The 14,910-nt window shown below is 35.8% G+C and overlaps 1 protein-coding gene across 1 annotated transcript in view; it reads right to left on the reverse strand.

Moving 5' to 3' along the window:
• LOC122808531 (adhesion G-protein coupled receptor G1-like) overlaps window positions 1-14,910 on the reverse strand; it is a 953,755-nt gene that overhangs the window by 42,877 nt on the left and 895,968 nt on the right. Inside the window, exon 5 of the mRNA XM_044079485.1 lies at window positions 6,284-6,570. Coding sequence (XP_043935420.1) covers window positions 6,284-6,570 — 287 coding nt within the window. The remainder of the gene's footprint in view (window positions 1-6,283; window positions 6,571-14,910) is intronic.

A 14,910-nucleotide genomic window follows, 5' to 3' on the forward strand; every position in this document is an offset into this window, starting at 1 on the left:
CAAGGAGATCTTTAACATGTATCTTACATTAGTATTTATGACAACAGTTTATTTGAGCACATCATATGCTGTTATCGTTCCTGTACAACTGGTTTTCCCATTTTTTTGGTTTGTTCTTCCTTAAAGAAAGAGTTTACTACCCTTAAGGCTTGAAAACTACATTCACTCAGTACTAGGTTTCATTGTCATATATATATATATATATATATATATACATATATGTATATGTATATATATATATATATATATATATATATATGTATATAAGTATATATATATATATATATATATATATATATATATATATATATATATATATATATACACAAAACCTCATTTACAAAAATGGGATACTCATAATAGCTATCTATATCTGTATCCATATCTATATCTATATCTCTATATATACATATATATAAACACACACTCGCACACACACACACACACACACACACACACACACACACACACACACACACACACACACACACACACACACACGCATATATATATATATATATATATATATATATATATATATAGTTCCCAAAACATACTCCAGCACTGTGAATCAAGAAATGTAGCAAATAATAAATCTCGGAAGTCATGAAATACATGAAATACTTATTCCTCCATGTTTATTCAACTCCACAGTCAACTCCACAAGCCGGTTTCGCTTACTAGCATCATCAGTGTAATAAACCCACAATGCAAACCTCCAGATAAATAGTATTACCCTTAAAGCCACAGTACATATATATGAAGCATCTTGGGGTTGAAGAACAGAAGGGTCTCAGTTCATTGGTTTCCAATGACCAGGTTGTCATAGTAGGAGCAGATAAAGGAGGGGCAATAGTCATATGGGATAGAAACCATTATAGGTATGAAGCATTAAAACAACTGACAGATCCCATTTCATACTGTGCCCTGTCGCTAAACCCAATAAGGAGCTTTAAGCATAAGATAGATTTTTTTTTACATGAGGCTAAAGAGGCTAATGTTATTCCAGCCCAACTTTTGTCACATTTGACAGATGAATTTCTGGTTTCTCAATATTTCTATTTGGTCCGGAAAATTCATAAATCCCTAACAAACCCACCTGGATGACCCATAGTAGCAGGCAGAGGTTCATTGAGAGAACCTCTGTCTGAATATTTGGAGTTTAAATTAAAACCACTTTTGTCTTTAGTTAGGGCCATGATAAGAGACACTAAACAGTTTCTAGTACTCATGGATGATTTACAGGTTTGAAATACAGCTTATTTACGTACGTTAGATGTACAGTCCTTGTACACTAGTATACCCCATGAGAGGGGTATTACAGCAGTACAATAGTGGATGCAACAGTCAGGAATTTATACTGATAAGGAGATGGATTTTCTGTTGTCTCTATTGAGGTTGGTTTTGGAACATGATGCATTCACATTTGAAGGACAGTGGTATTTGCAAATGAAAGGGACAGCGATGGGGGCAACTTTTGCCCCCATTTATGCTGATCTCTTGATGGGTTTTTTTGAACACCAGTATATTTATGGTGAACATGAGTTCCATACCCAGTTAGTAATGTGGTGCCATCAATTTAGATGACTGTTGGGTGGTGTGGGAAGGGTCAAAGACAGAATGGCATCAATTTCAGGTGTATCTTAACGAGAATGCATATGGCTTAATGTTTGTAGGTAAACTGGAGCTTTATACCATTGAGTTTTCAGATGTTACAGTTACAAAGGCTATAGACAGTACTATTATTACCAATTTATACAGAAAGCCTTTTTCCAAAAATTCCATTTTTCATGCAGGGAGTTGTCACCCACCCCATACCATCCACAATATCCTGCTAGCACAGTTCCATACAGTCAGGAAAATTTGTTCAGAAGAAAGAGATTTTGAAGTGCAAGCTTCAGATTTACAGTCCAGAACTAGAATATGTCAAGCATATGAACAAGCTAAAAAGAAACTGAGAACTAATTTATTAATGGAGGCTGAAGACAAAGGAGAGTCTCGTTCAAATACCCCAAGATTTATCACCACCTATGGTAGCAATACATATAAGGTTAAGACTGTTATTAATAAATATTGGCATGTGTTAAATACAGATCCTTTTTTCTCCAACTGGTTGGGTAATGTTTGTCAGTTTGGATATAGGAAAGGAAAATCTTTGGGTCAATATGTTGCTTCTTTCAAGAAAGGTCAATCATTACCAAGGCACACTTATCAATCAAGAGGGGGTAGTACTTATTGTGGATGTTGTAAGTATTGTAAACTTATATCAAAAACACAGTCATTCACTTCAGTTAACACCGCAAAAGTTTATGACATTAGAAGTTTGATAACATACACCAGCACTTAGGTCATATATTTGTCTGTGTGCCAATGCGGTGCATTTTATGTAGGCCAAACTTCCTGTACCCTCAAACAGAAGATAACATTGCATCTAAGTGACATAAATTGTCAAAGGGCTAGAAGTGCATTATTTAAGCACATACTTATAGATAAAAGGGCCCATTTTGTGTTCCTTGGTATTGATAAAGTTGATTCATCAGTTTTTAATGACAACATAAAACATAAGATATTAACCATTAAGGAGCATCGATGGATCATTAATTTGGGGGCCCTTCAAAAACCGGGTCTAAATGACCATTGGTGAACAATTCTGGTTTTTAGTTTCTTTGTTTTTAAAGTTTGATATATAATGTAACAATTTACATTGTCCGACTGTTGAATTGATTGACAACTAATGCTTGATATATATATACTGTGACTTTAAAGGTAGCATTATTTATCTGGAGGTTTGCATTGTGGGCTTATTACACTGATAATGCTTGCAAGCGAAACCGGTCTGTGGTTTTAACTGTGGAGTTGAATAAACATGGAGGAATAAGTATTTCATGTATTTCATGACTTCCAAGATTTATTTTTTGCTACACTTCTTGATTCACAGTGCTGGAGTATGTTTTGGGAACTGTGTTATTGGCTCCGGGCACGTTAGTGGTCGCAACGTGCACCAGTGTTTTGGATATGTATATATATATATATATATATATATATATATATATATATATATATATATATATATACACATAATTTGCAGAAGGGAAAGCCTATGTTCACTCTTTGATGTGGCATCAAACCAACATTTTCCAATCTCTTTGTAATACCTACTCAGGGGTTGCTCAAACTCTGAGAAGAGGGAGAAGGTCAGAGTAGAATTCACCTACATCCAAGTTCACAGTACAGTCAGTGCAGAAGCTGGACAGTAAAAACTCCTATGAAATGTTGAAAACAGGAGTATTGTGGCCTTCTTGTCTCAACATTCCTAGATCCCTAGCTCCAGGATTAGTCAACACATAGGATTCTCATTGATCATGTATATGAGAGCTTTTTAATTGTTCTGTGCGGAATTTTTAGAAATGGGAACTGTTTTGGATTAGTTCACTGCTGAAGAAAGAAAAAAAAACATAGTGGCCAAGATTCAGTAACTGGCCTGGCTGCAAGTTGTAAGGATGCAGCAAAAAGTGTCCCTTGGCGCGATCAGGGAAACAAGAGAATTGGAGAAGTTATTCACAATGTGGAAAAACATCAGTATTATCTAATTTGCATACTTTGAATCACTCAGTTACTACAGGAAGCACTAACTGGCCCTTTTCTACTGCTCTTGTTGTAATCATCACTGGCAGCCAATGCACTGTGTTAGCAAAGGTACCCCCTCATTCATTCCCCTACACATATAAACATACATATACACATAGACCACCAAGGGTGAAAGCACTTGTGTCTTTTTTAACTTAAAAACTATGGTTTATACAAGCAATTCTAGCTTGAATAATTTTTTTCTTATTTTTAATAAGAATTTAAAGTGACCTTTGCATGGTTCTTACATAAGAAGTGGTTATTATGGTTCACTTTAATAATTCTTACAACAATATCTAGAGCAGTCTTTCCTGTACAACTAGCCTACCCTTTTTGCAGACATTAGAGTTTCATAATTATCTGTATCCATATTGTGTGCCACTAAACCTTAGTTCAATTAACTTTGTAAATTAATTAAAGTAATATTAAAGATTGTTTCTGGTGTCTAGTGTTTTCCCATACATCTTTTATGTTGCAAGACCTGTTGTTCTACATTTTGTTTTATGTCTGTATTATTTAACATTTTCCTAGGTATTCCCCCTGTATACATTTACTGTTCATTAGTCTAGGAGCTGAGAAGTATGGACACCTCCCCCCCTCCACACACACACACACACACACACAGCCTATCAGCTCTCCAGCACTTAAGTCTAAGGCACTGAAATCCATTAAAAGTAAAGTAACAAATGAACATAAGCTTTTGGCTGAGTTAATTATCATGACTCATGGTAAGGATTTCTGTAGCTCAGTGGAATCACTCATCAGTGTAAAGCACTTTTTCCAGACTTTTCTGGAGGAAGAGCACATGATAAATTAGTATATACCTCTCCTCCCAAAAGTATAAGTAGCATTTTCAGTAATCTAGAGAGGCAGCCCACTGTCATGCTGCAATTCTTTGAGGTAAAGCACTGCAGTAGGGCTGTCAAAGAATCAGAAAAAGGCTGCAGTAAGTAGAAAAATGGGCTTACAGCTGGCAGTAACATTTCTTAATCAAACCAGTAAAATCAGTACAGAGCTTGCATCAATCCACAAAAACAAATAGCAAAGAAAAATATAATGGAAGTAAACCACCACGACTGAAGATTCCAACAATGAAAGTACCTTTTATTAACAAGAGGTAAGCGCTTCCATGCAATAAGCACTTCCTCAGACCTAACCATTCAAACTGAACACCATCCTTATATACACCATAAGACCAATTAAGATGAATTAATTCACATAGAAACTAGTAATTAACAATTAAAATAATGTCTCAATTTACATAATTTCAAAAATGGCTTAAGGGGAACATTTTCATTCAAGCCAAAATGCTTATCTGCTTGCAAAGTAATTATCCATTTTGTTCCAGCAGCTTCAGTTCTATCTCTCAAAGGTCCACCCCTTAAACTCTTGATTACTAACTGCAATACTTGAAAAACAAAAGAATAACCAGGATTCTCTTTAATATGTTTAAAGAGTGCATTGGAATCCACATTCCTCTTAATTTCTCCCAGATGTTCTAAAATTCTGTCTTTCAAACTACGATTTATTTTCCCAACATAAAAACATAAACAGTATTTACAGGTAGCAAGGTATACCAAATCTTGACTCTTGCATTTAGCATAAAATTTTATTTCAAATCTTATTTTAGTTGATGGGTGGATAAAATAATTAACTTCTGAGATGAAGCTTCAAGCCTTGCAACTGCAACAAGGGAATGTAATCATTCGAACAGAAAGCATTGGCTCGTTCAAATGTTTATTTTGGGCATAACATAACCTTTGTTTCAATGAAGGTTTGTTCCTCAAGGGAAAACTAGGCTTTTCATCCACTAAGTTCTTAACATGCTCATCCACTAATAACAGCGACCAATTTTTCTTAACTGTATCACATACCATTTCTATGTTACTTGCGTAAGAAAGGTTGGCTTTCATAAAAGTCTGTATGGATCTAGTCTCATTATTTGAGCATCTAAAAGCAGAGAAATTGGGACAACCCAATGTTCCCCTAACATTCTTCACATACTCAGCTGTTTCTCTAACTTCCTAGGGTTTATATCCCCTATCTACTAGTTCAGTACTTTAAAGTCTTAAAAGCATCTTCCACATCCACCACATCAGTATGTAGGAACTGGCATCTCATCATATTACGGTAAATGTGAGTGGGATGCATACTTGTGCGATCGAGTTTATTATTCCTCCAGCAAGGATTCCTAAAAGCCTTCAATTCTAAACTCCCACAGTTATTCTTAACTAGCTGAACATCCAAGAAATCTATAGCTGAGTAGGAGAAAGTAAATGTGAACCTTAAAAAAATCAGTACTGGTATTCAAGCCTTGAACATTTTTTTCAATTGTATACCATCACCTGTCCACAATGTAAACAAACCATCTATGAAACATCTATAATAAACAATATTACCATATGCAGTAAGTAATGACAGAAGAAGGGCAGAAATTCTGCTGAGTGTGATCTTATTTCTATCACTTAATCATTTTCATCATGTGGCAAATTTGCCCCACTTCAGTTTCTCTTTTTTAAACTGTACCACATATAGGATTAAACTTTTACAATTCTTACTTGACATCACCCATTGTTGGTAGTATGTAATAAATCACTTTAATTTCAATTATTTAAGAAGATAGAGATTGAAAGATTAAAAAAAAAACAGCACTTACCCCAGCCAATGATACAGAGCTTTCTGATGTACAGGGTCTCATATGTATTGAAAACTTTGACCACTTGTTTGTATAGATTGAAGCCAACAATTCCCATCCATGTCAGTGTGGCAAGTAAGGAGGAATGTAAACACATTGCACCAATCCTACACACAATGTCATTACTGATATAGATTAACACACCACTTAGCAAGAAATTTCCATTCAGTAACAAGACAGCAAGAATGAGGTGTGTGAGTACTTGTACTGTATATTTCCCTTGATGTGATGAATTACTTCTCTTCATCCTAAATAAAAGAAAATAGGAGTATTAACTATGTTGACTCAGAAAGTCCTTTTGAAATGAGGCCTAAGCCAATGACTTAACTCTTTTATTGTTATTTTACTTGAGGAGGACCAGGATAACACTATATTCTCCAAAATATGCAGTTTAACTGCTGAATACTGTACATTACAGTAAATATTTCATCCTAAATAAGATAAATAATTGTGCATTAATGTTAACCATAGAATCCATTTGTTATGTTTGCAAATGACAAAAAAGAGAACATTAATAAGTTAATTATTAATAACACTAGTAAGAAGAAACAAAATCCTAGCAACACCAGAGAAGACTGCAATATGGTTCAGTGGGGGGTCTATATTAGATACTCGAACGTTTGAAAGTTCAACTCGCATATGGTCGACACCACATGTTCGAACTTTCAAAAGTTTGAATATCTAATAAAAGACAAAAAAAATCACAAAACACCTGTCTGAAGGCTTTAAGGAGGGGGGGCTAGCACCCCTGCATCCCCACACCCCCTGTTCTTTAAATATACCAACTCAGAGATCACACTACAGTGCAGTAAAGGGAAATCTTCCCTCACGGAGATCTCCGTTACAACGTTCGAACATTCAAAAATATGATCATATGTTGTCAATCATATGAGATTTGGATTTTTGAATGTTCGAACATTCAATATAGACCCGTTCAGTGGCTATAACAAAATATTCACTTTGAATGGGATTATGTAGAAGGAGTATTGAACCAGATAAACCCCATGTTCTGCACTCCAAACAAACTGCTCTCATTCATAATCAGAGCAAACAGAGAACATAGCTGAGATCATCAGACACATTGACAGTAATATGTCAGCTCCAGGTAACATGTGCCTTGCCACAAAAAAGTTCTGTCTCCTCCTTCTAACATCTCCAGTATCTACTGTACTCATTTAAACTTTCCTTTATCAATCTCATGAGGGTTATATACCACCCATAGGTCAGCATTCTCACTCTTTGATTATCCACTTGTGTACTTTCTGCATGTGTGTCACTGCCTGAAGAAGTTCACAAGTCTTCTTGCCCCCCCCCCCCCCACACCGGACAATATTCCTTACCTTTTTTCCGCCAACCTCCTTATGATTTTGTCCTGTTGTATCTGACACTCTGTTCCCAATATAGAGCCCTAGAAGAACTCTGCCTCTTTTATCTCACCAAATCCCCCTTCCCTTTCCTTTTTCCAAATCTCAGTACCACTGTCTTTTTGTTTTCACATCAAAGTCTCTCCATTTTCCTAAACTTCTCAAATGTTTCTCTTCTAATTTATATAGCTGCATCCACATCCTCTGACATTAACCTGCAACTATCTACATATAACACAAACTGATATTTTATCCTCCCCTTTTCGTCAAGCATTGCTAAACTATGTCAGACTTCCACTACCAGCACACATAGCTCTCAATTTCTTAGCTCAAAAAATCTGGACAAAGACAAATGTAATAGGGGGACAAAGCCTCAAAATTAGGGCAAAATTTTAAATATTGCTCTTATAAACTTGCAAGGTTGACCGATAAAAGTTCTTGTGATACCTTACATTTTCTGAAGGATATGAAGGCTGAAACTCAAATGCCTGTCATTATTTAAGGAATTCAGTCCTCACTGGTTTGCCACAAAAGTCCATTAAACCACCAATTTTGTGAGGAACAGACCAAAAATATGAGGCAAAAATATGAATGTTCTTCAGAAATCTGGACACTTGAGAGGTATGCCAGCACATGGATCACAACTGTGAACAGGTCTATAATATTAAGCACCCCATCTTCTCCCCCTCACTATCCTTGTCTTTTCAGCTACACCTCCATTTATGATTACTTCAGTTCCTGGATCTTTCTATATAGCTTGTATCAAACATATGAACTTTTACCCTTTATGCAACACTATGGCATCTTCCACAGGAATTCTCACCTCCCCATATCAAAGGTCTTAAGCAGTTCAAAGAGTATAGTCTCACCTTTCTCTACCTGCTTATGTTCATCCTTGTACATAAATTCCAGTAGGTTCCACCAGTTGTAATTCTTGCTTTTCTTCTCTTCATAAATATATTTTGCTCTATTTGTATTATTTTTGTCAGTACTTCATCCAGTCTTCCTGCCAATATTTTTGCCATAATCTTGATGTTTACATTAAGCAGAGATAGGCCTATGATTCCCACTTCTTCTTCTTCTTCCCTTTCTCCTCCCCATTTAGGTATGGTTATTCTGGCCTTTCCTCATACTTTTAAATATGTTACCCCAGTGTTTATTCTCTTATATTTCTCCTCTAGGTCTTGCCACATTTCCCCCCTTCCCATTTGTAGAATACTAGGGGAATCCATCTGACCATGCAGTTTTCCTGTCCCTCATCTTGTATATGTTGTTCCTTATCTCAACATCACCTCTGTATTCTGCTTGTCTCCCTTATTATCTATGCCTCTCTCTCTGCCTGCTTCAATTTGTATTTCTTGTTTTGTTGTTTTCCCTTGTGCCTTTCCCACTATCTTCCAGGAGTCCCATTAGCACCATTGCTGAATTTCTTGCTCTGTCATAAATTTGCTCTCTAATTCTATTCTTTTAGCTTTTCATCTGATCTATATTGTTTCCCTTCTAATTTTATTTCTTCCAGTTTCCTTTTGTACCACCTTGCCTCTGTCTTTCTCTTTAAAACCTCAGTTACCATTCTTTATGTCCTTCTATTCTCTTCTTTCCTTTTGTGCTCATCAGTTTTTCCCTGACAATTATTTTGATTCAGTCCTACAGTGCCCATGTCTTTCATATTGTGCTGAACTGATTCCTTTAGTAATCTTTGTTTTGTTTCATTATTGTCTATCTCTTTCCATTTATAGCTAGCCCACCTCAATCCCTTCCTCTTTGTTTTCTATTTCTGCACACTTACCTTAAGTCTCATTCATGCATGATCTGATATGCATCTCACCTGTATTTGGATCTATTCTATTCATACCTCTCAAGTGTACCTCATTACGAGGAACGTACCTCATTTGGGGTCTTAAAAAGTTCATGTTCTTCGAAGTTCCTCAAAGTTCCACATTGAAAGACTCAGTCACACATTCAGTGTTAGGAATTTTTTAAGTGAAATCCATTGTAAATAGAAATTAATCATATTAATTCATTAAAAGATCTTCTTTATAAGTAAAACCAGCATATTTTAACCATCCTATGACCTTCCTAGTTGAAGTTCTTAGTAAGACATTAGTATGTGTTCCACATTTTGCCCATTTGTTCCACATTATGAGGGCTAGTGTTCCTCATTTTGGACATGGAAGGTTGAGAGCTATGATTCTATTATTTCCATTAGGTTTCCTTCTATAAGAACCTGTCTAATCTACCTGTACATAGCAAAATATTTCATGTGAAGGTGTATTAATTCCTTCCATTTGTACTTACATTAGTCCTTATCTCATCTTTTTGTTATATTCCTTTCTTCCTTCTGTACAACTTGTCTTTTTCTTGTGGTTTCATGACATTGTAGTACCTGACATTATTTGTATTCCAGTTCTCCTTGTCTGTGCCTTATTATCAAAAACCTTCTTAAAAAAATCCTTCTTCATCCCTGTTTGGTACATATATGTTCCCTGCTGTCCAGCATGTACCTTACATCCATCCCTGACAAATTATACATCTGCCTATCCCAGTTTTGATCACTTTCTCTCTGGTTGTCTAAAGCTGTCTAAGAAATACAATTGCTACTCCCCTCTATAATCCTCTCCCTCTTTATCCAGTTCTCCTTTTGGATAGTTGTAATACAGTATGTTCTCCTCATCTATGATTTTCAGTTTTGTCTCACAGTAAAATAATGTCTCCCCATCCTCTTTAACTTTTCTTGTACTCTGCTTCCTCTGTTAGGATTTAAAGCTCCAGTTAAGTAATTGCATTTCCTTGCTGTTATTGCCAAGCCCTTCCTGCTTCCCCTGTTGCTGTCATCCAGTATAATGTTTTCTACAGGCTGAACATTGTCTGTTTTTGGCAGCAGTCTTTACCCAAACCCCTCCTCCCCATCCCCTGGCCTTTGGATCGCTGTCTGTTAACTCTTTCATGTGTAGGGATATATTCTTGACATGAGCCTTTTTAAAAGTTTACATTGCTCTTGCATGTGTATGAATACGTTCTTGACATGAACCTTTTAAAACTTTATTTTGCTCCCTTCCAGTTCATAGGTTCATAGGTTGATAGGTTTATACTAGGCTATCTGCCCTAAGGCATTTATAAGCCTAGCCCAAATTTTTGTGGCTTACGCCACCCCTTATATGAAAAAATACTGTGCCCATTAGTTTGTTGTGCCTCTGTCCAGCAGTGACACAGAGATGATTCCCGGGGTAAACCTACGATCTCCCATCCACAGGTCAAGATTTCTCTTGAACAGAGCCAGCGAGGTGCTCTGCCTCACATGGACCTGGATTTTATTCCACAGCATAGGGAGTCTCTGAGTGATAAATCTATCCCTCCAGCATGTCCTGTTTATATCCATGCTAAGGTTTAAGTCGCTTGCTCTAGTGGTTTTGGTGGATTTGGATTTTTTGAGGTAGAGCATGTCCATTAATTCCGGGTTGGACATGGCCTTGTATGTCAGGCACATGTCACCTCTGAGCAGATGGTATGCGACTGAATAGAGCTGGAGTTTCTTCAATCTGGCAGCATATGACAGATTTTGGAGTCCCTTTATCTTTTTGGTGAGGAACTTTTGGGGTCTCTCCAATTGCTGCAGATGTCGGGTGAGATACATTCCGAATAGGGCATTGTACTCGATCGTTGGTCTGATAAGTGAAGAGTACAGGGGAACAATGACCTCACTAGATCTGGATGTGAATCCCTTCATGATCAGGTGGGCAATGTAGAAGGTCTTTCTAACCACTTTAGCAATGTGAGTGTCAAAAGAAAGGCCACTGTCAAACTGGGTCCCCAGGTCCCTGATAACCTCTTCTGTGCTTAGTGGATTGCCACCTATATGGTAGCTTGGGGTTCCCTTGTTTTTCCCGAAGGGTATGACTATACATTTTTTAGTGTTTAACTTCAGGCCATGGCTCTGGCACCAGCTATCTGTTTCCGTGAGTCCCTTCTGAAGGATATCCGTGTTCGATGCACTTTCCACTATGGCGCCAGTTTGCAGTCGTCTGCAAACTTTGTCAGCCAAAATCCTCCCATGTTGGCCTGTACTTCTGTACTTTTTTTATAGTTGATGAAACACTGATACAAAATGTTTGTACATCACAACATTTTTATATTACAACACTTCCATTCATTGCCCCCCCCCCCCCCCACACACACACACTGTTGATCTCAGGTCAGGAATAGTAATCCAACATTTTTTCTTTGCAGTATTATAACGCTTTACTATGCTACATATCTACCTCCATTCCTTTATCTTATATTTGCCTGTGGGTTGTTTTCTACCTTACGTTTTTCCTAATTCCCTACATACATTACTTTTCATGCCCTCTAAGGTGTGACAACATAAATTATTACTTATTTCTTCATATACTTAGATATTAAACATATGTTTAATGCAGTTTACTGGATATCTTTGAGTAGTTAAGAAAACTGTATTATTCACCTTGTAAGCTTTCTACTATGCCCATCCCCCCTTGATGCATGCTACAATCCTCATTGTCCTGGGAATTTTATTTAGTTCCTCCGATTGTTTGTAAAATGTTGATGTTTGCTTTCTCCTAGGACAAGTAATACATCCTTTGTGCCCTGCCTATAGTCACCTGCTTTTCAACATCCACTTATTTATTGCATTTGTGCAATTTCATTCCCTCTGTATTCTTGCCTTCCACTTTGATTTTGTTATCCATTATAAATATATCTTTCCATCTTACTTAGTCAATCATTTGTCAAAAAGTTCACTTCTGAGTCACCTGGACAAACGTCACTCCATGTTCCTAACTCATTCGAATTCTCCATTGTCTGTCTCTGCTTCTGCTGCTTTCTCATTTTTTTGTGCTTATATATCCCTTGGTAGAGGCTGCTTGTTCTTCTGTCCCCTGTGGCATAAATATTTAATTTGTTCTCTTTGACAATCTTCTGTCATTTCTCTTCTCCTTGCAGTTGCGTTTGTGATTTCTTTACTTTCTTTTCATTTCTTTTGCTGGCATGTGACTCATCTGCACATCTTGGTCTTGCCTCGTTCCCTGCTAAGGTGTCAGGATCTGTCTCTGCACCACTTTTCCTACACTCACAATTGCTGTCCCAGTCCATATCCTGCAGGTTACTCATACTTTTAGTGCTTGAGTGACTTAGCTGTTTGATACCTTTATTTAAATTTTTGAACAGTCTCCACATTTTTGTTATCGTGAACAGTTCCAGTTCACTGTCACCCACTCTCTCTGGTATTCCAGTTATCCCAATTTTACTCCTTCTTGAGAAATTTTCAAGGCCATCCATCTTTTCTCCTTGCCTTATTATTATGGTCTGTTAATTCTTATATTCTGAGAGTCTGTTCCTACAGCTCAGATTTAATTCCTGCATTAACTTACTCCAGATCTTTTACCCTTCTTCATAGCCTTTCCACTTTTATTTGTTGTTGTACTGCTGTTTGTTTCAAGGAGCTCATATCCTGAACTACTGTGATTATCATTTCCAACAAAATACACAATATTTCCTCCTTATTTGAAGCTTTAATGACAGCCATCTGTTTCTCCTTTTGTCATAGATATTTCCTTTTAGCCTGTTTTTCTCACTTGGAATACTATGTTTATCCAAATTTCTGCAGGCCTAGTACACAGCTTTGCACTTATCAGCCATCATGGTTAGGTTCTCTATTACTATTTTCCTTTTCTCAGCTTTTGGAAGACTGTTCCTTGCATTGGTGAAATACAAGCTTAAAGGACATATCTATCTCACTTATACTATCATTTCTTGGTCATCATTGATAAGTTAGTAAATTTATTTAACTTACTAATAGTTTTCTGAACAGATATGAGTCACTTGAGTATTGCAATCCATTCTGCTTTCATAAGTATGCCAATTGCTGAGTCACAGTTTCCTTTGTTAATGCTTAGGAAGGAAAAATTATTTGCAAATTAAGATTTTTTTCCTAGGTTTAAGACAATGATATCATAATCTATGTCATTTACAGAGGAAATAACTGTAGTTGGGATGAAAAAGGATTACAGGACATCTAAGTTACAGCCATCCCTAGATTATTATAAAATGTTTTGTTTAATATAGCTTTTCTTTTCTGATAGTTTATCCAAGCAATGTTTGTATAAGTAATACAAATTATAAAAGAACTCTTGATAATATTTTAGTAATAGATTCTGGGAACCAAATTGCTTATTTCTTTTGAGACTAGACTTCAGTTGCTTAAAATGGTAATTTTACCAAAAGCTTTATGTATTTATTCAAACAACTTTTTTGTGTCCACATAAATCTGTCCAAACATTTAATAAAATATATTTGACATGTTTATGGTATCCAAATAGCCAAGAATAGCATTGTCTCATCATATCAGATGCTGGGAAGAGGGAATAAAATTACCAGACCTTGAAACTTAGGTCAAAGCAGCTATAGATAAATTAGTATTTAATTGACTTGAATTGGACTGCTTTGCTACTTGGAAAATACTTCATATTTCATTATTTAGTGACAAGAAAGAACATTTCAAGTTCATAACATGATTTAACAAATAACTATTTCTAGTTAATTATTGTAATTATATTCAACAAGATATTTCTGTACCTCCCCAATTCAAATATATTAATTCAGTTTTAAACAAATTTAAAAATATAATTTTAAGTCAAACTGATCTAAAATTTTGATTCAAGTTATTGATTCCATTTTTCCTCTACTAATGTCTGTTAGAAGGTACATATTTAAAAAAAATCGCAATGCAATGGAAAACATTTTATAGGTAGTTTAACAGTCTCAATAATATTTTTTAAATCATCTAAAGAAATATTAGAGACATTTGATCTTGACTGAACAGATTGGATAATTATAGAAGGCATCAGAAATTTTGTCCAGATTATGAAGCTTTGTTATATCAGAACTCCAATTTTCCTAAATTTATTCATTATTTTTTTCAATTATACACAAGAAATATAATCCCTCATCAATTATTTCTGAATTATATAAGGTATAAATTTCAAAATCTTTTTCAATGAACAATTGCAGGATGTATATTACAGAAAGTAATAAATCACTTATTCTTAATTCTGTCAAGTTCATTTCTGACATATTTTACATGAAAGTGCCTGCATAGATCCATTTATATGCTTGACAACTAGTCAATTAAAAATAGTAATACATTTTTGACTGCTCATACCTAGAAGACTATTTGAAAAAAAGTAGACTTTTCCTTAAAACATTATG

The sequence above is a fragment of the Protopterus annectens genome, chromosome 8.part0 (genome assembly GCF_019279795.1).
Source record: "Protopterus annectens isolate FY-2018-M chromosome 8.part0, PAN1.0, whole genome shotgun sequence".
In the NCBI taxonomy this organism is placed as follows: domain Eukaryota; kingdom Metazoa; phylum Chordata; order Ceratodontiformes; family Protopteridae; genus Protopterus; species Protopterus annectens.